Source organism: Balearica regulorum, chromosome 18, assembly GCF_011004875.1.
Source record: "Balearica regulorum gibbericeps isolate bBalReg1 chromosome 18, bBalReg1.pri, whole genome shotgun sequence".
In the NCBI taxonomy this organism is placed as follows: Eukaryota; Metazoa; Chordata; class Aves; order Gruiformes; family Gruidae; genus Balearica; species Balearica regulorum.
Window position 1 is genome coordinate 3,456,552 of NC_046201.1, and position 25,481 is coordinate 3,482,032.

At 40.1% G+C, this 25,481-nt stretch overlaps 1 protein-coding gene across 6 annotated transcripts in view; it reads right to left on the bottom strand.

The window, feature by feature from the left end:
* CEP112 (centrosomal protein 112) overlaps nt 1–25,481 on the bottom strand; it is a 172,143-nt gene that overhangs the window by 73,919 nt on the left and 72,743 nt on the right. For all 6 annotated transcript variants that reach the window (XR_012838207.1, XM_075770279.1, XM_075770277.1 and 3 more), the window contains one exon: nt 17,157–17,339. Coding sequence is in view for 5 of the 6 variants with exons in the window: in XM_075770279.1 (XP_075626394.1) it covers nt 17,157–17,339 (183 nt within the window). In the remaining variant the exon portion in view is untranslated. The remainder of the gene's footprint in view (nt 1–17,156; nt 17,340–25,481) is intronic.

Genomic DNA, 25,481 nt, shown 5'->3' on the forward strand with positions numbered 1-25,481 from the left:
CTTCAGAAATAAAAAATGTGTCACTTACAGGTTTAGACTTTAAAGAAATAATCAGCTTCTAACTTTCAAAAGAACGCCCATTTCTGCAAGGCAGTAACAATGGCTGCAGTTTCTGTTAATGAATGAGTTGTGGTAAATTCTCTGTACATTAGCTGCTTACACAAATAAGATGCAGAATTACACACACACGCAACTTTTTACTTCCTCCTTTTTGAAATCAACTCCTAATTGGAAGAGGCATATTCTTCCAATCAACCATTGGAAGAGGTTGATTATCTTCAGTGTCAATCCTTATATCAAACAGATAAACTTGTCACCTCCATCTGAGGATGAAAGTCCCAGAGAAGGACGTTCTTACTCCAACCTAGGCGTTTGGTTGGAATCCAAGGCATCAGACGATGGTACCTATTGTGTATTTCGTGCACACACAGAGCTGACACCATCCCCAGTTTCCCTCTCTGCACCTTCATCCTCAAGTGCTGGCTGCAGTACTCCCATCATCTCAACGGTGGCTCTTCCGAGTTCAGAGACCTTTTGGAAGCATCTTGCTCCACAGCTACCAGTTCAGAAAGACAAGATCAATCACAGGATGATCTGTACAAAATAAATGAAAACTGTGTGCATAACATTTCTTTTCTTGGAATCGAGAGTATTTTTGGCTCAGTATCTTCCTCCGGCACCTTTACATTGATCTCTATCCTTTTCATCCTTCTCAGTTTGTCCTTGAATTCAGTTGATGCCACTTCGTTTTCTGAATGACAAATAGGCCAGTGCATCCTGGGGCAGGAATTTCTTCAGATTTATTTATGCAACCATTTTGAATCTACTGTACTTTGAATAAATGTTAATATATAGTTTAAATTTAACATCTAAATACATAGTAAACATGTGATTTCTATGAAATATCAGTAAAATAAAATAACTCATTAAATATATTCATTTCTACAGGTCCATGTTTATATTTACTACCACCCACCACCCCCCCAAAAAAAAACCCCAAACCAAACAAAAAACTCAAACTCAAAATTGCATTAAGAGATCAGGAACAACGTATTACTCCTAAACTGAGCACTCTGGCAGGGAACAACAGTTGTGGAAGGGCTTGAAGGAGAAACTGTTGACTGGAGGCAGAGCCCCAAAGGGAGCAGTCTCCTTTCTGTACCACAAGGAAGCGGTGGCTTTGCGGAGGACAGCGTCTGCAGGCTTTTGAGACCTACTGTTTCTACTTTTCTGGAAAGCACCCCTGTTTTGAAAGGACACAATCTGATTATATAAGAGATGGTAACTATGTACCACATCACTAACGTGAAGCACAAAGATCAGGGAGCTATTAGAGAGATTATTTCTGGAATACCACGAGGTGGTATTTTTGACAAATGTCATCCGATGCATTTGTTGAGACAGAGATTTCAGCTTTCTCCATATGCACGCCTAATTACCACATTAATGAAGGCTATTGCTATAAAGGCATAGCAAGGCTGTCTCTGCTAAACGTCCTCAAAACTCATGCACAGAAAAACAAATATTGCCCTCCATATAAATGATTACATTAGAAGCCATTACTGATTAATGCCGCATATTTTCTCTCAGCCTCTGATGCAAAAGATGCCAAAGAAACGTTATCACAAGGGTTTGTTTGCACAGCTTTAGAAATGATCGTAATCTACTAAGTATCCGACAATACTCAGGTAGAGCAGGTAAGAATTAATTGGTACCTTCTCCCGCCCCCCCCCCCCCCCCCGAATTTCAGATGCTGAAACTGTTTTTTCCCTTTATTGAACCAGCTCGGCCTAGACTAGCTTGTCCCGCAGTGACATGTATATTGAATACAAATCAGACAGCATAGCTTTAAATCTATGTTGCAGCTCTCATTTCCAATTCGAGAACTGTACTATAATCATAAGCTTCTGGTGGATGAAAGAAAATCAGCTCTCTGAATATTAGCTAATGCCACATTTGCAAGTCCTGAAGAGATCTGTGCTGTTTAAAAAAAAAAAATAGATCATTTCTCGTGAACCTATATATATGAATCGCTTTGTACTGCTCGACTGATAGAAGCGATGCCTGTGCTGGGATTAAACCCTTTTCATCATAAAACCTCATCTGGTTCGGAGTCCAAGTCCATCAAACCTTTTCCCTTTAAAGTCCCGCCTTTGATTCTACATCAATTTATTCAAACCGCAGCTGGGTGGCTGAAAACGAAAGGACAGCATCATTTAAACCAACCATGTTCCTAACTTGAAAGAAGGGCTATAATTAAAAAAATGGGCATAAAAGAATGGAAATGGGATAATATTTTTTAATGGTAGTTCAAAGGCCGACAGATGTCAGAGCCTTTGAAGATGTCAGTACACTGAGCAAGAAGTTGCCATTAAATAGTTTGCCTGAGAGGTGAAGCAGCTTTTTAATGACTGAAAAAGCCCTTGCAGACACATCCTTGTGTTTTTAATTTGTCAGAGTTTCTGCAGTATTTTCTGATTAATGACACATGATTATAACTGCATAGCATACATATTTTTATACTTTGTTAAATGAATACTTTATTCCACATTCCTTCAGTGCCAGATAAGAACAGGAAAGCTTTACTACAGAGTCCAAAACTATTCAGATTGCTCAAATATTTATGGTAATTTGAGGGGATTGGCCAGATACAGAGCTACTATGTGTTGCTACCTTTTGTTCTTTAATGGTGCTATTACTACTGCCATCACAATGCGCATGCATTGAGCGAGCATGTGAGCCAGTAATGTATTGTACCCTTCTTGTGCCCTAAACAATCAGAGCTTTCATAATTCACTGATGAACACAGTCATCAAATCAAAATAACATTTAGAAAAATTCCGCATTGATCCTAAACAATACAAACAATAGCTGCCAGTGTATTGTAAGTGGAAAATAACTTTTCTCAGAAAACACCCATTTTGCTAGGAAACATCCTGTTCAGAAGAAAACCACCAATATTTATAAATGCAGATAAAATCCCCATCTTGGGCTGAGAAGATAATCCTGCAATATCCTTCATCTCTCTGTTAACATATGCAACTTTTTTTTCTTTTCTATTTTTCACCGTGAATGGAAGACATAGTAGCCCAAAACACAGAGACAATTTCTTTTGCTCCCAGGAATAAGCTCTCAGCTCACTGCAATAGTCTTTTGCGAAGGTGTGGCTGCCACGCTGAGCGGGTGGAGCACGGGGAAGCACCCCAGCCCTGGGGAGGGACAGGAGAAGCCAGTACCGCGTGCCCAGCTATAGCACACCTTAGAGAAGTCACTCTCAGGAAAACACAGTCATTACAAGGGAGTTTGATTAATGTACTGTTCTTTCTGCTTTTCCCACCTAGGTTCAGCTTGTTAATTGGATCATAAATAGAAATACGATGGACTCAGCTAAAACGTGACGTACAGAGATTGGAGGTACCTTAGCGGAGCTTTGTGAAATTAGCTGCTGGTCTCCCCAGAACATTTACATGATTTCATGAGTATGAATATTTGGCCTGTTGCAATCCATATCCATCAGGAATCTCTTTGTAATAACCATGCTGCCTACCAGCACCATCGTGAACCTCCTGGAGGAGAGAAAGATAACTGTTGGATGCTCACTGCTACTCTGAAGTTGCATGAATGTACAACTGGAGATGAAGAAGGCTGTGAGCAACAAGTGTTCTGCTATGTGTTCAAAACACTGTGGAGTTATCCAACTGCTAAAGCAAGCTCTGGAAATTTTGAAAAGGAAAAAGTCTATGGCTGCAGAGAGAAGTGTAATTCTGAAATTTAATTCTCCCAAAGGTATTTATTGAATGAAAACAGAGTCCTGCTAGGAAAAAATACGACTATGTCAAGATTCCACTATAAAGAACATGTAGAAGTGGACCGCTTTCAGTACAAACAAGTGTAAATCCAATTTCCAACTAACCTGCAGCCTTCCTTCTCAGGTTATTCTAAAGTTACCTTCAAAGCTAGTCTTATTTAAAAAGCAAAACAAAGCCTAATCTACCATGCATCACTAGAATACTTGACTTCATCACGAATCTCACGAAGATTTGAAACCTCAATCTATGAATGTTACGTAACAAACTTTTGCCGCCGTTCCTAGAAAACAAACTGCAGGAGCGAGCAGAGCAGCCAGGACGGTGCTCAGCAGGACGGGGTGGAAGTGGCCCCGGGAACACCCGCTACAGCCAGGGTGTCAGAGACGTGAGACGATGAGCTCACTCCCTCTTCCACCCACATCTCAGGAGCTTGGCAGATCCTGGTTACGTGGGGCTCTCAGCAGGGGCGTGCTCTGGGGGAATAAAGCAAGGGGAGCGAGCTCTACTCATCTGCTTCTCTCCGAAGGCCGTTGACGTTGCCATTGTACAGAGGCAACTTTCTGTTCATATTCAGCTGTTATTTTAGCACTACGGTAAAAATAGGAAAATAAATTGGTGAATTTTAAGCAGCTACAATTTAGCTGAAATAAAACTTCAGAGAACAAAGAAAAGGCACTTCTCTAAGCTGCGGGACTTTCTGCTGAATTTCAAATTAATTTTACAAGCTAAAGGAGCACTACCCACAAAAGATGTATCAGACTTACGAATAAACATTACAAGATACATCTAAAATGGGAAATATCAGGCACCCTGAAAATAATGTTTTGCTACAGAAACCCATACAAGCATGCAAAGCTGAGCCATTCAGATTCTATCCATTAGAGGGCAATAATACATACACACACATACTCGTACATATATACATACAAACACATTCACTCTCTCACGCACCTCCAATGACTTCAGCAGGAAAACTAGTATTTTCTCTCGTATTACCAATGGCATATCGACAGCTTTGGTCCTGTTCCATTCTCTTCCCTTTCACTCCCTAACAGCAGTATCCAACCAATCAAAAGTTACAATAACAAACTGTTCTTTAAATTTGCTTTCCTACAAGGAAATCAATACAATATATAGTTTTAGAAGGCTTACAGTTAGTTGTTATTAAACATAGTTTGAGTAGATTGAGCAACTAGCATTTATATAAGCACATAAATCTTTATAAGGGTTCCCAAACTTTGAACAGACAAAAATGTTCTTTGCATGCTCATCTCCCACCTAAAGTCACTTCTCCTTTTCTAGTCAGTCACATGAGAAACCTTTGCTAACAGCAGCAACTGCAGACATGGCAGATATCCAGGATACTTTAGGTGTCTCTTAATGCTGCAGACAAATCATGGAAAGGTATTTTTACTGTGTCTTTAGTAGAGCCACTTGAGGGAAGCAGCTCACGTGCCGTGTCTTCTGCTTTCTTGCTCAAACCACATCAGCCTACTGATAAACCTCATTGTTTATCACGGGTTCTCCACCTTCCACTTGCTGCGCCCGCTTCTAGTATCCTGTAAGCACATTTGTGTTATGAGCTGACGGGGACAGGAGTCATCTGTTATATATTTTCACTAACGCAGCATAGACCCAGACCCCTGAAAGGATTCCAGCAATACAAATAATTACCATCAGCCCCTAAACTAGTGCTGGTCAACATCTTACTAGTTACAGGACTGCTGGAGTTTACAGTAATACACAGGCAGCTGTATCACAGTCACATAATGACCAGTAATTCCTGTGAGTATCCACACTACATTGATTTGTGTGGGGTTTTTTTCTTTTTCTTTGTTTTGTTTGTTTTTAAATATATTACTTTGCAATGATCAATCTGTATTTCATTAGAAACAGTAATTCAGGTAATGATTTCAACTAACAGCTAGTTGTTTCCATCGCCTGTTGAATAAATATTGATTTTATATTATACAGAGGTTTAACTGACGATCTGAATTCAACTTCGTAAGGTCCAAGATGAAGACTTCGAACGCCACACTGGTCACGTGCGCTAATCCCAGGCAGCACGCACGTGCCCTCGACGGGGCAGGCACCTCGAACTCGGCAATCCCTAATGATACCAAACACAGCAGGGGAACACGCCGCTATTTTCAAATATTCCAGCGTTCTCTGTGTTTGCAGTGGCTGCCTTTCCAAAGAAAAAAAAAAAAAAAATCCCTTTCCTCAGTATTTCTGTTTTCTAAATTCATTTTACAGATGCCAATACAGCAGAAAGCACAGACTACAAAAGAATTCAAGCTGTCAGAGACAACTTTAGAAGAATTGTATCACCCGTGCGAAAGACGGAGTTCACTCTTCGTGGGATTTTCAGATCTGTTTCAAGTAAAAACACTGTGTCAGGTGTTTCTGTCTTCTTGTTTTTAAAAAACCTACATCAGTGTTGGTTTTATGAACTCTGAAGAACAACTTTAAAACCTGAAAATGGAATATTCACAAGCAGGCCAATATTTTAGCGGCTGAAAAGAAAGTTTTCTTATTTACAATATTTCAGGAGAACTTTCACACATATGAATAAAAATTGCTATGAGAGATGTAATTGCAGTTTGAAATATATTGTTTTCGCCATTAAACAGAAATCTACAGCATCCTTGACATCGATTTCTGTCATTTTGTCATGATAAACACTCAGGTATTAAGTATCTTCCACATCATGCACCCAGGCATGATTCCAATTAGTGCTGAATAGAAGACAAAATGTCAGCCTAATAAGCTTCAATTTGCAAAGTCTTTGAACATTTGATGATATCATCACTTTGCCAATCATTTCTTGTACTTTGGCTTCTTTTTTTTCCACATCACCTTCCCTGTCAAAAGAAAGTCTTTCAAATCTACAGAAACGGAAGACATGAACAACGTCAGTCATTGGTCTGACTGAGCTAAAAGATCCAAAAATGACTCCCCAATACATCAACAGAGAACTATGATGTGCACGATAGTCTCTCAAAGCTAATTTGCTGCCAACATGTAGAGTAATTGGGGGAAAAAAGTCTACTTTAAAGTCATACTGTGAAAAATATTTCTTCGCATGAAATCAACACTAAAGACCTTAAATCACTGTCAGAGTCTGTGCCACTCTCAAAATGGAAAAAAAAAAAAAAAAAAAAGCAGTATTTGTGAAAGTACGATGACAATCATTTCTTCAAAGGTGACCGGACCAAAGAACAGCTCTGCTGTCTGACTTGACATTGAAAATATTCACTGTATTTTAAAATAATGCATTTTCTAATTTGTTTCTTAAAAAAAAAAGCTTCCAAGAAGAAAAAAGACAAATTGCAAAAAAGGCTTATACAGTAAGCTTGAACATTCAAGGCTAGCACAGGTCCAAAGCCTGTAGCTGAGGACACATGACACTGTCTCTATCTGGAATTTCCCCAAACACACAATCTAAGATCCCTGTTCTTATCTGGGTGTGAGGGAAAACAGAAACACAAGTGACAGCAGACAAGAGGAGATGATGCATCTGGATGGGAAATGTGGAACACCACAAAAGAGTACATGGGCCCAAGGATGTTCTGCTGGGGCAGTTGGTCCTGCCCAAGGACCAAACGTAGAGTCTCAGTTCTGAAAAGGAGAGACAGGACATGGTCTCTTCTGAGCTGACCCCCAGGAGGAGGTGGGTGGCAGCGGGGCTGACCAGAGCCCATCACCATGGACCGACAGGCTCCACCACCCAGGTCCAACACGATTCCTTGCATTGCACCGAGTTGCTCCGTTTCTGTGGTTTGCACGTGTAGGTGTGCCAAGAGTCGGCGCTTCGGTGGAAAAGGAGACTGAGCAGCTCGGAAGGGGTGGATGTGGAGCTGGAACGAGGGGAGGGAGTTGGGATCACACACTGAGCACAGCACCAGTGTGAGGAGCAGTGCTGAAAGAGCACTTGGCTACCCCTCCAGCTGATGGGTTAGCAAATTCCTAACATCTGAGGCAGAAAAGGAGACTTCGAAGAGCTGCTACAGACAGCAGGGCCGGGCCAGTGGGCAAACAGCTGCAGAGATGTTTAACAGTAAAGTACTCAGCCTGGTGTCTGCGCCAGTAACATCACCTTCAGATCTGCAGACAACCCATCGGGGGGGGGGGGGGGGTGGTTTTTTTTCACCTGTCTATGAAATAGAGGAAAACCAGAGGTGCCTTCCATTTTTCTTCCTGACTAAAGCAACATACGGAGGACCACGCAGATCTGTGGGGCAGGGCACCCAGGACAGTGGAGTATGCCATAAGCATCTCAGCTGCAATTCGTTACTGGTTTTCCACTTGAAGGTTTCTCTATAATACTTTAATGTGGGAGCGTGCAGAGCTTTATGGATGGTCTCATATTTCTCGACTGACATATCTTCAGCCAAAGTATGTCAGCTACAGGAGAGGGCAAGGCTTTTCACTGGCTTTGTGATTTCTTCTTCCCCCATCATAAACCACATAAAAGAAAAACACAAATAATCAGCTCTCCAAAATTGCTATTTATTACCTCATCATGAAACCGTCTACTGGACCCTGCAGTGGTATTGAGTAATATCATTACTTAAACCATAAAGAGGTTGTATTTATTACTCAAAATTGGGAAAATTAGCATCCATATGGATCTTATTGTTTTAAGACCAGTAATGCTGCCAAAACAAGTGGCATTAACATTCCAAACTACAGATTGTCATAATTTCTCGTCTAGTGTTTCATTCTTTCATTTGGTATTTATAATACCTTTGAATTGAGGAACTGAATGGATCATAAAATCTCTCCTATCAGATAAATCATTTAACAGCTAGGCTACTGTTCAAAACTTGATTTATGGCAGCAGTGAGTGAATGGAATTAACATCTGCTGACCTAAGGAAGAGAGACTAAATTGATTTCGGATAATCTTTCTCTCAAAAAGGGACAAGAAAAAAGCACACTAAAAAAATTTAACTACTTAATTTGCAACACCTTAGTAGGTAGTCACAGACAGGATATCCTAACCTCCATCCCTGGAAAAACTACGGAGCAAACTTCATGAAATTAATTTCAAGGCACATGAGGAATAAAAGGGTCACTGGGAACAGCCAACCTGGATAAACCAAGGGCAAATCATGCTTGACCAAACTGATTGTCTTCTACAGTGAAATAACTGACTCTGTGGAAAGGGGAGATCTGTCATCGTCTTATCTTGACTTTAGCAAGACTTTTGATACAGGCTTTTATAGCACCCGTACAGTCAAACTGAAGAGACATAGACTGGATGGGTGTGCTACAACGTGAGCGGAGAACTCAGTGAACCACTGGGTTTGAAGAATAGGAGTCAACAGACAGCCAGCTACAAGTGGCATTTCTCAAAGTTCAAATGGGATGGATACAGCTTAACATCCAATTGACCTTACACCAATGACCTAGATGATGGGACACAATGAACTCTGTGCAATACTGTGGGTGGCATCTCTTGGGGGAAAGTGGTCAGCATGTTGGAGAGCTGAGTTGCCATTCAGAGGGAGCTCAGACTCTGCAAGCTAGAGGAACAGACCACTAGGACCTTCAGAAAGTTCACCAAACCAGCCTTGTTCAGCCTGGAGGACAGAATGCTGAGGAGAAATCTAACTGGTGTCTTCAACTGAGTGTAAGAAATTGTAGAGAAGACAGGGGCAGACTCTTCTTGAAGGTGGCAGTGAAAAGACAAGAAGCTACAGATCCAAATTGTAACAATAGATATTCCAACTGGATACAAAGGAAAAGAAATTTCACAATGGATTAGTAAGGCAACTGGAGTAGGTTGCTCAGGGGGATTGTGAAATCTCCATCATCACAGATTTCCAAAACTCAGTTGGACTTGGCCTCGAGCAACATGATGTAATTTTGAAGTCAGACCTGCTTTGAGCAGGAGGTTGGACATGATGATCTCCAGAGGTCCTTTGGACCCAAATTATTCTATGCTGTGAAAAAACTTCAGTATGAATCCTGATTTCCCTGTAGAGGATGTCCCTTCAGCCATTCAGTGGAATGTTTGAAGTAGGTATCACCGCTGTTTTCCAAATTGCTGTACTTGTTCTGTGGTCTAAGATAAGTCAACTTCCTTCTATTCAACAACTCTCTCAAGCAAATTATAAAATAACACTCAAAAGCAATTTTCAGAAGAACTAAACCACATTAATAATGTTGTGAGTAAGCATCCCCTTCTCTGTACAGCAGGCATTTACCAAACAAGTTTAGTTGTAACATTTGGAATAATCTAATATCACAGAAACTAAATTTAAAAGAAAAGATTTAGACTCTTACACTTGGAAGTAACATCAATAAGCAATTTTAGAGCCTGGCTTTGCCATACACTGAACTTCACAGAGAAAGCACGTGTTCCTTTTATTCAAAATCAAGACCTTACACTGTAAGTTGACCATTTCTGCAGAGTGACACAGTATTTTTGCCCCTCTGCTTAGATATTATGTTACACCATCTTAAATGCTGCAGTTACTATCACCTGTTTTGTGTACTAATGTACTTGATCATTTATGACTTCAGTATTCTTTTATAAAACTTTAATTTTAAAAACAATTTCACACCATGCATAGCCTATTGTCTATTAGTGTTAATTATTCATTGTAACCATCACACACAAACCCTATATGCAAAGCCACACCTAGTGTGCGTGTGAAAAACTGGCATAAAGATCCTGTACCCCGCTGATGAGCAAGACCGATTTCATTTTTTCTGGAGAAATTATTCTATATTTATTAATATCTATGCAGAAAATAATCACTTTTTCCTAAACAAGGAGTACTGGTATAAAATAAAATTACTGCCATATGATATACACCCTGCCCCTACACAGTGAAATTATATACTCCGCCTTTTCATCTACCAATATTTAAATTAAAACAAAAAATAATATAAAATATTGATTACAATGTAATAAAAACTACCATATACATTCAATATCATTTTACATGAACAGAAAGTCCATTTTGCTGAAAAGAACTCCATCTCGGAATCAGAGTTCATATTATGTGATGAGCTAGTTTCTATGGCAACTGCTTTCTCTTTTACATACACTGTAGACAGCACAAAATGTCAGTACTCTCCCTAAGCTAACTTAACATTTTTAATCAGCAAATGATAATTTATGCACCATCACGTACGGCTTCCAAAAATGTCTGCAGTAAATATTTCAAACGCTGAACAGCCTTAAGTATAAAAGGACAGAGTAGCAAGTAAAGTCACAAGTCCTGCACCGAATTCTTCTCTAATCTCAGACCTATCATAAAAAGTGAAAGTCCAGGAAAAATGTGGAAGAGATCATAGATGATCACCCACTACAGCACAAGAGCACTTTGATGGTTCCATGAAGCGAGGAAGTGGCAGATGTTTATAGCTTGTTCAACACGCTTTTGAAAGGCATCTCAAACAGCAGCAGCAGCTTAGAAGTGGGGACGAGAAGCAGAGTGCTTGATGCAAAACGACAAACGTGGCAAGGTGGCTTCATCTGAGCAGGGAAGGGGAAGGAGGCCCAGACCCTCACCTCGCTGGCGGTGCTTGATGGAGGAGTCCCCTGAGCCTGAACTGCCTGTGCTTCAGTTTTAGAGCAAAGGCGCATTATTTCCTCTAATCTCAAAGATTATGTCTATGCTGCGGCCCAAATTCTTCCCACAGCTCCTCTGCATTTACTCCAGTACAGCTGAAACTAGCTGTGCTGATTACCAGCACCCAATATGGGTCAGTATTTGAGTATTTCCCCAGGAAACTGCTGCATTTGGCCATTTCACCGAACTCTCGACTTCACAGCTACACTCTTAGTTCAGAGCCTAGTCTGAACATCTCTATAGGACCCATCATCAGATCCTTGATTTTAGTAGATATTCCACATCAATGGGATCCATCCCAACCCACCCAATTATGAAGAACCACCAAGGGAAACCACGCAAGTACTGCAGCAAATATTTGGTACTTTGAATATTTTACATCAACAGCCATGTTTATTATCCTGGGTTGATTGGTGGTAAATTAAACATGCTGCTATATAGCCAAAAGCTTTTGTTTAGGAAAGGCTAAAAGGGAACGGCTGTCTGTCTACAGAAGTCTGACTAAGCCCAATAGCTACTCTCCAAGTAAAATATAACAAACAAATATTTAGATTGCAACTCCATGATTTAGATTGTCTGCAGAGAAAGCCTGCACAGCAAACACTGCATTTCTTCTCATGCCAAAGACATCTTCTATTGAGAAAAGAAAAAGAAGTCAAATAAAAGAGTCATAGAATTTACTTACTCAAAATTGTATACAGAAGTGACTTCAGTAGCACCATCAACTTCTGAATGTTTCATAGGCTACATCTATCTGTACCCTCCAGACACAATCAAGAAAACTGCTTCCACGGATATTAGAAGAATATCTCTGTGGAAACTGGTGTTTGGAGATATTAGAATAATTACATGAAGCAGAAGAGTTGATCAGTGATTTATCTGTGCAGTAACAATAGGTTCTATCAGATCAAAGTTTAAGAAAGTCTCCTATTGTGAAACAAATGCTCCTGAAATCCTTCAGTATTAGTCAAGTACCAAAAAGTTACTGCTACAGCAATATTTACACACAGACAGAAATTGTGCATGTGTTGGGGTATTTAGTTATCATTACACAAGTATATAATACATCTATTAATTTTTTCTGTATTTTCTCCTGTCAATAGTTGATAAAGCTCTCCATCAGACAAACACATCGGCACAGTACCACCTCAGACTGACTACAAATATGGAGGCAAGATAAATCTCTTCTGTTCCCCCCACTTTGCTGGTACAGTAATTATCTATACTGAACCATAAACATATACCAAGGATTTGCTGGAATGAAAATAACATTCATTACTGTTTTTCGGTTTTTTATTGTTGACTTAACAGGCTCAAACAGCTCAGCATTAATTCAGACAAAACCAGGTGCAAAGCAACAGCTGCAAAAAGATCACTGGTTACAACTGCAAAAGAGCAAATTTTCAAAGAGGAGAAGCCAGCAAAGAAGCAAAAGGATGCTCTAGACATTGGGCACCAGGGAAGGAGCCGCTGATTTCTAGAAGGTAAAGCAAACCGGGATGGGAAAGGCCAAGGCGATTACAGGAAGTGCAAAAAGTAAGAGAGGAAAAAGGAAACAGATACTTCGGCCATGGGAAAATACCTTATTCACTCTTCTCATCACCTCCAGCCTGCTCTTCTTTTGCAACCACCTCCATTCTCACTGTGTGTGTTCGCGTGACTTCAAAACTGCTCGAGGTTTTCCTTTCCCAACCAATAGTAGTTTATCGAGAGCCCTAAGACACCCCCAACCACCAGTGATCTTCTCCCAAAGCAGCCTCATTTTTGAGAGCATAAACATTATAAGTTAAAATTAAATACCGTGACATCAGTGACAAACACGGGCAAAACGTGCCTTAGCGTTCGAGCTACTCTTGCCTCAGTTATGAATGGGTAAAACCAGCGGACTTGGTAATTATCTCAGAACAGAACCTGGAAAGAGAATTCAGTTTCCTCATGGAAACTTTTCCCCCCGCGCCAAGAGCTACAGTTGAAGTTACAGGGGTACAGGTTTTTTTAATTCTTCTTGCCCGAAGGTCAATGGTCAAAGAACAAACGCAAAAATGATCCAACTCCGTAGAGCAGCTGAAACATGGAAACCTTTGAGCTGGTTGAGGGCACGCGTCAGATGCTGGGAAGAGAATGACATTCACAGGATAAAGGGAAAATATAAAGGCACAACTGGCACCGCAGCCCGCCTGGCATCGGTTATTAAAATCTCCTAACCTTGCTATCTTATCTCGCAGAAGCAAACTAAATGTACTATTCTATGTAATCAGAAGTCTTGCTTCAGAAAATCACTGATTTGGTAGCAAGGTTGTTTTTATGAAAACAAAAGGAAGATCTCTATCATCCAAGGAGTTCCCTGTCTTGTGAGCTAATGTATAAACTAAAATTACTTAGGGAGGTGGGGAATGAATGACCATCCAAACTGTAGCTTAAAAATGCTCCTAAGGAAAATCCAGATAATATAAAAAAATCTAAATTAAATAGAAGTAGTGATTCAAAACTGCCCTTTTTTAAAAAAAAACAATCCTGCATTATTAGCTACTATTTAAAGAATAACAATATTATGGCAGTTCATAGAAAATGTATAGGATTTAAAAGACTACAAGAACACAGCATGGTATAAAAGCCTTTGTACTGCTTTGACTTTTATTGACCTACATGTCAATTTACTCCGCCCCAAGCATTACAACCCTAGGTGAAAAAATCAAAGCAAGCCTCCTAGAAATGGATAAATCCAAGAGCTAAAGTGGAATGCAATTGTTATCCAGAAATTCATCAGCAATACAAAAGGTGATCCACTTAAATCAAGTTCCTTTCCTGAACACAGATTAAACTTCTATTTCAAAGAAACAGTAACATTATTTTATATTTAATCAAAATCTTGCAATGCATTGAAATCTTAATTTTTACACTTTAGCTCTGATTAAAGCATCAATAAATGCATTCATATTTGAATAAAATCCAACAGTTTTGTATACTATATTTCACAATGCTTGAAGACCTACATGAAAGTAGTGACCTGGGATATGTAATAAAAAAATAATCTTTTCAGTAACAATATAATAAATTGTTCCGCAGTACTCAGTCATAGCTGTCTTTTGTAATACAGTAAGAAATATGTATTTTAAACATTCGCTACTCTTTCATATGGAAAAGGATTTAAGAAAGAATAACAGTGAATACCTTTAATAACGGTGCTTTCACATCATTCACCAAACATTGAACAGATAGGTCCTTCAAACCAAGCCACTCGTATGTGATTGATTAACACTAATTATTATTTAAATTTGTTGAAATACCCAGCAAATCTACTTTTCATTTAGCAAAGCAAAATGGCCTCTTCTCCTGTTTCATTGCACCTTCATGGTAATATAAAGCAGTCCTATAAATTACTGCTGTCAAACATGGTTCAAATTTAACAGGTTTTTAAAAAGCTATGTCTACATAAACTCATTAAATCACTGTGATATCTTTGTTAAGAGACTGCCAAATGTTTCATAAAGAACTTTGGCCATTAGTCACGTTAGATGTCCAAAACATGCATTTTAGTAAACATATGGAAAGATTAAAAAATTGAATTAACAATATGTGCCATAATTCCATAAGAAACACCAGTATTGTCTGTTGAGCTCACTGCAAAGACAAAAGTGAATTCTAATGCAAGGACCAGAGGAAGGAACGAAGAATGATTTATTTTCCAAAATGGAAAAGAAAAAAAGTGTCCTTGAAAGCTGATAGATTCTCACTAGAATTTAAATAAACAACAGCTCTTCTAGTCAAAGGCCGCTGCATTTTCTTCCCTGATTTACATGTCATTCTCATGGCAGCAATGTTCAAATGACTGTACAGGGATATTCAAACTACAAAGAAAAGCCCTGTAAAAAGGCCAAAGTTTTTGCTATTCAGACTGCTCAGATTTTCCTAAGACCTGCGGTAATTTCCAGCTTTCTACACAGCACCTGTAGTAGCATTATATATCTCATTGCAAATAGAAAGCACAACCAAACTTTGGGCTCCAATCTTTGCCAGAAATGACCCACAACAGAACGAAGTAGAGAGTTATACTTACAAGACACCTCCCAGATTCTCTGAATTTCCTTAAAATAGTCCTTTTACCTTTGTACTCAGAGTTATGCAGAGCAATACAATAATTGTAACGAACGCTGGCGTGTAGACAGAATAATTCTATGTCATTCTAAAATTGTTTTTCAACCCGAGTGCTACAGCTCTGCCTTTGTACGCAGACACAACATCAGGAATGCAGGTGAGAGGACGATACAACTTTGAAAAGGCACTCGCAAAGAGCTACAGAGTTAAGATGCATCTATCTTGGGCCAAAGAAAAAAATGCACAGATAAAAACCAATCCCTTCAACAATTTAAGTCTTTGTTCACTCTTACAATAAAGTGGAGAATAAAGGGCAACGTTTAATTTTTCAGAAGCCACCTGAATATCCTCTTCCCATGCGTTCTCACAAAAGTATCTCTTGTTTTCCTTGGAAAACCATAATGGTGGAAACGGAGAAATCAGTCCTAGCTCTGCAATATATCCCTCATCATCCCCCACCAAGTCGTTTGTTTTCCAATAGCCAGATTTCGATAGAGTCTCAGTCGTCCAAAGGTAAAAAAATAAATAAAAGTAATTTAAAAATTAACTATTCGGTTTCACTTAGCTACATTATAGTTGCCAGTAAAAGACACAGCCTACTAGTCTACAGAAAAGTAAAGTGAAAATGCCTCAATGTCAGAGTCTTACATCTCATAGGGAAGGCGGTGGTGCGCGGAAGACATACGTCGTTAAAGATGCCTTACCAAAATGTCCAGTTTTGGTATAAATTAATCCATGCATGATAAGTAATTCTAATGCCGATTAGGAAAGATTATTTTCTGAATACTCTTTAAACTACAAAATCACCTTATTTTTTTAAATATTGCCATTGCAGGCCTTTTTAATATAGGCTCTTAGGAAAATATACCATGCCATCCTTACAAAATATATTGAAAAAAATGCAATAAGATGGTTTTTGAACTGAAAACTCATAAAGATCATTTTCCATGCTGACAGTGCGCATTTCATCCAGAAGTTTGAAGAGTCAAATGCTACCCCAGCTGGGGGTTATTCTGCCAAATGGCTTCCAACAGTGACCACAGAGATGGAGGACGGGAGGGGTGCATGTGTGTGTGTAGGAAAATAAACGTGATGGTAAGCAACCCCAAACCCACATCATCTTATCAAATACCCGACATACGTAGGCAAACACACAATGCAAATCTAGAATAGAAAACTGAAACAAAAAGGCATGAACAAAATGAAATAAAGCCATTTGTGAGTTACCTGCAGAGATTTAAAACAAAAAAAAAAGCATACGAATGAAGCAGATATAATTCATATGGATTTACCCAGGAAAGAGAAAAGGAGGGGTGAGTGTGAGGGCTGGGGGGGGGAGAAGAACAGATACCTTTTTTTCTTAAACAAATCCATCATGAAAGAAAATGAGACAAGATTATAAATAGGCCGAGTTATAGCGCACCATGGGATTTTTAATCTGGCTACCTGTGGTTTTTGCAGTTAAAGCCCTATTCAGCAGTGGGAAGGGAGGGGGGAAAGCGGGGAAAAAAAAAAGAAAAAAGAAAAACAAAATCACGTTTATGTGCCAGTTTCGCAAATGCTCACACAGCGTGCATCACCAACAATGCTGGCAAACAGGAAACACTAATTATTAGCATTTTCTAATAAGCGTACGCCTTTCAAACATTATTGATCATTACCTGTCCGTCTCGTTTCCTGCATTCTTGAGTTTGACTCTCGTGCTCTGCCATGGCAGCGCGAAGCTGTTTTTCCAGTTTCTCGATTTCCCGTTCATGGTCTCGGACCAGGCAGTCCTTCTCTGCGTTGTGCTGCTGGAATAGGTGCGTCTTCTCCTGTTCATGCTCCAGCTTCAGCTCCACTATCTGATTGGACAGTGAGGAGTACAGTTCATCAATAGAACATCCTTGTCGTCATGACAACTCGTCTACAGCTTAATTTCCCCCTTAATTTCATCAAGTTGGCAATTTTATTTTTACGTCACTATTACCTCACCTTTTAAAAAGCCACCGTTAGCGTGACAGAATTCCTCCAGACAATTGCAACAATGGAGACAACCGAGCAAATCCAGCACATCCTTAACCAATTTGTTGGTACAAATGTCGGAGCGTACGAAAAAAAAAAAATTAAAAAAAATTGCATTGTCGCATTCTGTGTACGGCCCCCCGTACCCTGCTGCTGCTCATCAGCAGGGCTGAGGATGCTAAATGGTTAATAGGCAGCCTGCTCTCCCCTTCGCTTAAGTATACACACGCAACCCCCCCATCCCAGCAATTAAATCTTTTAGAGATTTCTTTATGATTTCCAAAGCGAAAGCTCTTCCTTCAATATTCCTCAACGCTGTTGTATATACAGTTGTCTTTTTAAAAAAAAAAAAAAAAGAGAAAGAAAATTATAAAAAACAAAGCTCTATTATCCCGTTGTCAGCTACGCTATCCCAACATAAACAGATGTATGTGTTCCAGAAGGGCACCTGCTGTGCTGCAAGCTTGCACCATGATTTCATAAGAAGCCCTCTATTCTCAGGATCCTTTCCCAGTCCGCACCACACTGGATGCTGTGACCTTGGCCAGTCTTAGCCTCTCCCCGCTAGACTGAATGGCAGCCGGAGACCAAGGGCCTGGTCGCCGCAGCTTTGATACTAATCCTCCCCGCCTGCGCACAATGGCACCCTACCTGGCCTGCACACTGGAGCAGCCAGGCTGCCTTTGAAGCAGGTGATGAATAGGGACGGCAGGAAGCCGCTTCCCCACTGAACTCCGGGCCACACAGCTGCTAAGAACAGTCACTTGGATTTTTCTTCAGTTTTGGTGGATTTCGGAAGGGAGGGGGGAGAAAGGGGAAAAAAAAAAAAAAAAAAAAAGCTCTTATCGTGAATATGGTGGGTTACTTTCAGCGTGAGAAAAAAAAAAAAAGAACGGGAGGAGCTGGCTGTGTGTGCGCAGAGAGCGCCCCGGCACCTTATCTTAAAGCTGTAGCATGCAATTCTGGAATAATATTCGCTGTTTGCGTGGCTTTAGGGTTTAAAATATGAAGTGAAGTAAAAAAGAACGCGTTTTCTCAAACTACAGATCAGCGTACTCTGAGTTTAAAAGTAAAATACGTCATCTGTGCTACAGCCGGGAGCATCCTTCTGAAAGCGGACCAAGTAGAACAGATGCAATATTCTACGGTTTAACATATCTACATTATTTAATAATACTAAAAAGCTCATTAACAGACGTCTGAAGTCCCTGAAGGAGTTAACCCCCCAGGAGGCATACATTATCTGTACTGGGCCTGGGGTCCTTACACAAAGTTCTTTACGTCAGGTTTTTGCCCAAGGTTTGTGTACAAAACTGGTTCCTTTTCAGATGCTATCGGTGTCCTTTAGTGTGCCTAAGAATTCTTCCTCCCTACAATAATTGTAAAGGCTTCGTCTGAGTTATGGGAAAAAACGTTAATCAGGTCTGATTTATGAAAAACCGCTAAAAAGGAAATCATGTCAACAAGAGGGGTCTTTTCATTCAAACATTTTCTTTTCTTAATGAGTGGATTTTCAGCTGATTGTGCCACGTACGGTCTGGGGTAATACAGTTTGCTGTGGGGAACTCCAATTATTTAGGTTTTACTTTTTTAACTGAAGACAAAGTGGCAGCAGGCAGGGAACGCGTGCCCGAAGGGGGCAAGGGACAGATCCTGCTTCTTCAGTTACACCACCAGCTTACCCAACCGAAGTAATTACAGTTTAATTTAGTAATCTCTTCGCTTACAGCATTTATATTATCGACGCCAAGGCTGTGAATTTAAGAGGTGGAAAGAGCTCAAAGGGACTGGTCCTTCTGCATGCAGGATGGGCGTCCCCCCGGTCTGCTATGTGGAAAGAGGAAGGATGGCAGTGTGAGGGGAGCTGGTTTATAAAAGGCAGATTTGATGAAGAAAAAACCCTCACCACTTAAAGCAAAGTATTCCCCAGGATGGTTTTGCTTTGCTTTTTAGAGATTTCTGCCGGAGAGCAGAGGTAGAGAGCCGGGAGAGGAGAGACGGGTGGGATCGAGAGCATTTTCTTCCCTCAGGTTCCAAGACCTAGAAAACCCATCTTGCCTAACGACTATTAACAAGCTCCCCACGTTTGTAACCAACGAAACACGTGTTCTTGCCCAAACAACGTGAAGTGACTAGGTAGCTATTTGACCGCACTGGTGAACACCCACTGAACCTCCTGTTCTCCACAGAACTGCTGCCAAGCACTACGGATCCTCTTCCACTCCTCCCTCTCTCATTCTTGTATCGCTGTTGGAGGGGGGGGGTGTGTGTTAATGGAAAAAAAATATTAGTGTACACCAACAAAAGATAAAAAAAACCCCATGCTGTTTTTCAGCAACAACAGGACTTCTTCATCACAGGAAGCTGCACGAAAACTATATTAATTCTTCATAAATCAGTATGACTTCCATCTCTTCTTTGAGGTAGAGAGTGCCTTTATGAATGATATAACAAAACCACCTCCTCTAAAAATTGTATCATGTTGAGATTTTTCCGCACCTACCCCCGGATGCTTAGCACTTCATCAGATCACATTAAAATGTCCGCTCAAATCCAGTACGTAAGTGTCAAGACAGTTGTAGGTGCTATACATCTCAGACAGACAAGCAACACAATATTCACAATGGGAATTAGGGGCGACACTGAAAAGATACATTCATTAAATAATAGCGTGCGCCCTATTACCATAATCAGATCGTATTCATTGTGGCTTAGATGTTTCCTCATTTTGCCCTCCCAAAGATGAAAATCTCTTGTTCTCTTCACTGCACATCTGTTCCTATCTCCAGCAAGGGCCTGGACACTAAACCAAGCAGGACTGTCTGACCCCATGTAGCTGTTCTTACCGTGAAACACTGCTATTACCCAGCAATACAAGTATTTAAAAATCATGATCTCCTTTTACATGAATTCTTCGTTTTTTTCATTCTTTCCGCACCACTATGGCAGAACCCTATCCAAGACGACAGCCAACAGCTGATTTACTAAGCCATCACCAGAATTACACCATTTATCTTTAAGTTTCTGCTTTTAACTGAAATGTAACAATATTTACTGAGAAGAGAGATGACAAAATTCTTACAAAAAAGCTAAAACCAGATTAATCCAAGAACCGTGACCACCTTTTGCTATTCGCTAGCATAAATATACAGATACCCGCAAACCACCTAACAAACGTGGCGATGTAGATGATGCCCATCCTATGCAGGACACCCACAGCCACAGCCGCCGAGGAACGACGGCCTTTAACATAGACTTAACTGCGCCTAAACGTGGAGGTGCTTTAGAACAACCTGCTAAAACGAGAGACAACCTAATCAAGACTTAAAGTGAAACCATGCTGCTGTTAGCGCTCGTTCAGTTTGCACACCTGAGGAGCAAAGATCTACAGTAAATAGCCGGCTGATTGCAGAAGGTATTTTCAGAAGCCAAATACTTGCAATATAATCAACGTCAGCAAATATCTTTTTAAAGTCTCTACTATAGACAAGACCTTCTACTATCCAGTTTTTGCTTTTACATCACACACTAAGTTTAAGCTTTTCAATTTTAGAACAATTTCGACTTGTTCTCAAGAACAAGTATGCCTTTGAAATTCTTTTTATAGTCCCCAAAGGAGGGAAAGGAAATTAGTTAGCTCACTACCTCTTTGAAAAATGTAGCTGCTACAATAAATATTTGACACCAAAGTATGAAAATTCATGTAAATTTATGTCCACATTTCTAGAAATATTGCAAGTAACACCTATATAAAATATAGTTTTGCATGGCAGGATGATTTTATTAGCGCTATTTTGGCATGACTGAACTTCTGAGGGCTGGAGAAGCCACCAATAAGTTACACATGTCATGGCAAAGAACTGAACTAAACTCACTCCTACAGCATGCATATTGCGCGTCTGTTTTGCAGCAATTCTATCTTATAAGCATTTAAGAGTGTTTGTAAATCAGGTGTCTTCATTATCATTACTCTGCTCAAAACCAGCCCTAACCTCTGCCCAGCACAGCATACGACACATGATCCATCCCCAAATTACAACTCTGGTAAAATCTAGCATTTTCTCCCTCCTAAAGCCTATAAATAAACGTGCGTGTTTCATGAGGATATGGGGATTACGCCATCTCTGCAAATACACTGCTTCTAAAAGTAATCTGATATAACAGGCTGGAGGATCGAGTATTAATCATGCTGGGCTCTGGCTTAGCATAACTTTGGGCAGAAAAGAGGAATCTTCTCTGCAAGGCGAGGGAGTACACCAGAACTACTTTGCAGCAGATACATTAAATGGATTTTAAAAGTACACTTTTTTTTTGAGATTTGGCTATAATTTAGAACACAAAGTACTCCCAAGATAAAAGGGCTGTAATGAGCCGAGGGCAAATGGGACAGCAAAAAAGACATCAGTGCAGAACCATGTATTACCACTGACGTAGCAAATACATATAGGGTAATGTACATGCATAGCGAATGCATTTTACTTTCTATTTCACTGCAGGCAGCAATAATTTAATTGGCATGACTGTGTTTCCTGTTATATTTTACCTTATAATCAACCACTAATAACTGTATTTCAACTGCAAACTAAGAATTGCAAGAAATTCTCTAAAGGAGACAAGCTGGTCTATTGGCCAAACTGCAGTTTGATTTATGCTCCCCACTACAACAACATACCTGAGTGATATCACTACGTATATAAAATTATATACCCGATCCGTAAATTTTTACTTAGAAAGGCCTGACAGAATTTTAATATTTTGAAAGTATGGGCAGCACAAACCTCACCTCAATCCTCCTATCTTCCCAATCCTCCTGTCATGAGCAAATTTGTTTTTAAATCACCACCATGTTGGAAATGAAGTCGCATCCCCATGATTCAATCACACTCGGCGCCGTGATGAAGGTCAGGAGGTCCCACTCCCCTCCCCAGCCCGCCTGCTCCAGGAAAGCCACTGCGGTCTGCAAAGAGAAATATTCCTTCAAACTAACGTACCCTGAGTCACTGCGAACGCCTGTTTGTAGCAGGCTCTGGTAGAGAATTTACTGTACATAGTCTTTGTTTAGGGATTCAGAGTTTATCCAAGGACCTCCTTTGAACACTGAGAACCGACTTCAGAGGCGTCCGCAGCCTGACTGGCTCTTTACCGCAGGCACCAGTTTCTGTTCCTGGAATCGCCTCCCCCCACAGTTGGTTCTGTTGGCTACACAGGGACCTCAGGCTTTTAACTCTGAATCACACACAAGTTAGATGCCTGAAGGAGACAGTGTAAATACCCATCCGTCTGGTTAACAATTCTGTAAACAGCAATGGTACAGCGAGATTTCCACCCACTCTTTACTTGGAGGTTAAATTCATATTCTTTTCCCATTTGTGAGTTTTAGCCATAAAGTGAAAAGTTGATGATTGAAGAAACTATTCCTCAGATACTCCGTGCAAATGGCATTCATCTCTGCGTTAGGATGGTTCAAAGAAAACATTTATGCATCCTAGATTAATTTATTAAATGAAATTTATGCAGCTTGTTGCTGATGACATGAAAAATTTAGAGCCTCTGCTAACGTGCTCATTTGGCCTTCATGCAAGCGCAGAGTGTATTTCAATTATCTTAGACTATAGACAAAGATGAGAGGAACAAAGCTTTTTACAAAGACTGCGTCCTTATAACTAAACCAGCATACTAAAAATGGATCGTGAATCTCTGAATATAACCGGCCCGTTTAAAGTACAGCTACGAACTGCCTGGAACATTGGTCGGTCGGAGGAATACCCTGTATTTCAAGCACGTCCTTGCGAATGTTTTCTTCACTCGAGTGGGTAACAGAGCAGTCAAAAAGAAGTTAGAAGAAACAGAAAAGGAAGAATGAGGCCAGAAGAAAAGCTAGGACATAAGCGCAGTGGCAGGAACTCCTAACTGAGAAAAGGCACAGGGACAAAGCAAGCTGAACGCTAAGCTTGTTATCTCTATTAGTGTGTCAGGCTGAGTGTCTCCGATGGCTTGAGCATGACACTGGAGTCGGGGTTTAAGGTGCACATGTGGTGATTGTGTCTTGCGATAGGACTGACAATGTTCGTAGCAGCTCTGAAGACAAGACCACCAGCTGGAAGATCAATTGAGCTAAAAGTAATATGCCAAATAAACTCAATGCATCCAAAATAGAAGCAGCATTTCATCCTCCTCGCTTCGTACCTTAGGAAGGCAGAGCGACCATGGTTAGAGCAGGAGGGAATAAGGAACGCTGGCTCCTGAGGAGCCAACTCACACTCAACGGACCCTTCAGCCCGCACCACCCCTCTGACTGACCTTCTGCAGGACTTGCCTCTCCAGCCCTCCCGATCCACGGGACGAAATGACATTTCTCAGCCTAATAGCTCTAGGCTGCGTTGCACTGCCTTTGCACGGCCACTCACAAATTCCTTTCACGGACAGAACAGCTCCCTGAGGAGCATCCTTTCCAAGTCCCATCCCCAAGTCAGAGCAGTTTTTTGGTTTAATGCTTAATCCCCCCTTTTTATTCTATTCCTTTCCTATGCTGTATTTTCCCCTCTCCCATGAGGTCACAGCCTTCACACCACACTCATACACAAACTGTTCTGGCTCTGTTTCCCGGAGAGGACATGGAAATTTTCAGTGAGACTCTTCAGAACATTTAGCTGCTGAACTCTTGAACATCTGAATTAATCAATGTTTATTACCTAAATACATTTGAGTAGATCTTCAAGGGAAAAAAAAACATAAAAACACACCCAGGCCAAAAATACCCTACCTTCAGATAAAAGCACATCCAGGTCAAAAATACCCTACCTCCAGCATTTCAAGGAATTATTGCTACAATTTTAAGCAAAAGCAAAACATCGTCATCACAGCCTTAATCATCCAAACACTGCTGAAATCTCTTGGCACAAAGTTAAACGGCTAAAAATTAGCAAGGGAGATGCCCAACCATTAAATGTTAAACTAAATAACACTTTAGAATATTTTTAAGCAACTGAGTATGAGACTGTGCTTGGAACCTTAATATTAAATGGCGCTGCTAGCACTGAATAAGATGCTTGTTCTTAAATATATACATTTATGTATAAAAACAATGGTTGCGATTATAAAATTCGTATTTCACCTCAGAGAACTTCACTCCTTTAAATTAACCTCACTAGAAAGTTAGACATACAGCAAGATCTAAAGAATATTCTTCCTCTTTTCTTAATAATATTTTCCACTGCTCCAGCACACTGTAAAATAAGAACAATTTCCCAGCACTACCTCAGATACTTGTCCTTGCTGCTTTTTGCACTTTTAACCAGCTGATTCTGCACTACTTTCCCTCTCTCTAACATAAAAGGCATATTTAAGCTCAACCACACCTTTGTCTTGCTCCCTGCTTAAAAGTCGGTATTTTGTTAAATACCCAGTAAAATATTTCTGAAGGTGTACTGTTTGTTTCCTATTTGGCTAAATACGACAAGACAACTCCTCTAATTATTCCTTCACAAGTTTTACAGAAGTCAGAACCCAACAATAAATGGCCCAAGAAAGAATTTCCTGATATGGGGAGATCCTTCGGCTATCACATAACAACTTTCCACTTTGCTATGGAAACATGAATAGTTATTATTTTAAAATAGAATAAACACAGTTAAAGAAAAGATGAACCAAAACAAAAGGCTTATTTATACACTCAGGTTGGCATCTAATCTCAGGAAGCATGTCCAGAACTCAGCAAGTAACACCATCCTGCTATCACAATAATTCATCAGCTTTTTTTTTCACAGCACATTCTCCCTGCTAGGAAAATGAAAATTCACAGACTTTGGCTCTCTTACTAATCTTGCTTCTCAATTTTTTCACACTCAGTCATAGCACTTCAGCAACTATTTACAGAAGAGAAGCCATGTGTAACAGTGATCATAGTGATCTATTATTGTTTGGGTTTTGGTTTTTTTTTTTTAAAGGACAAGCTAATGCCATTTAAACATTAAGATCTCCAA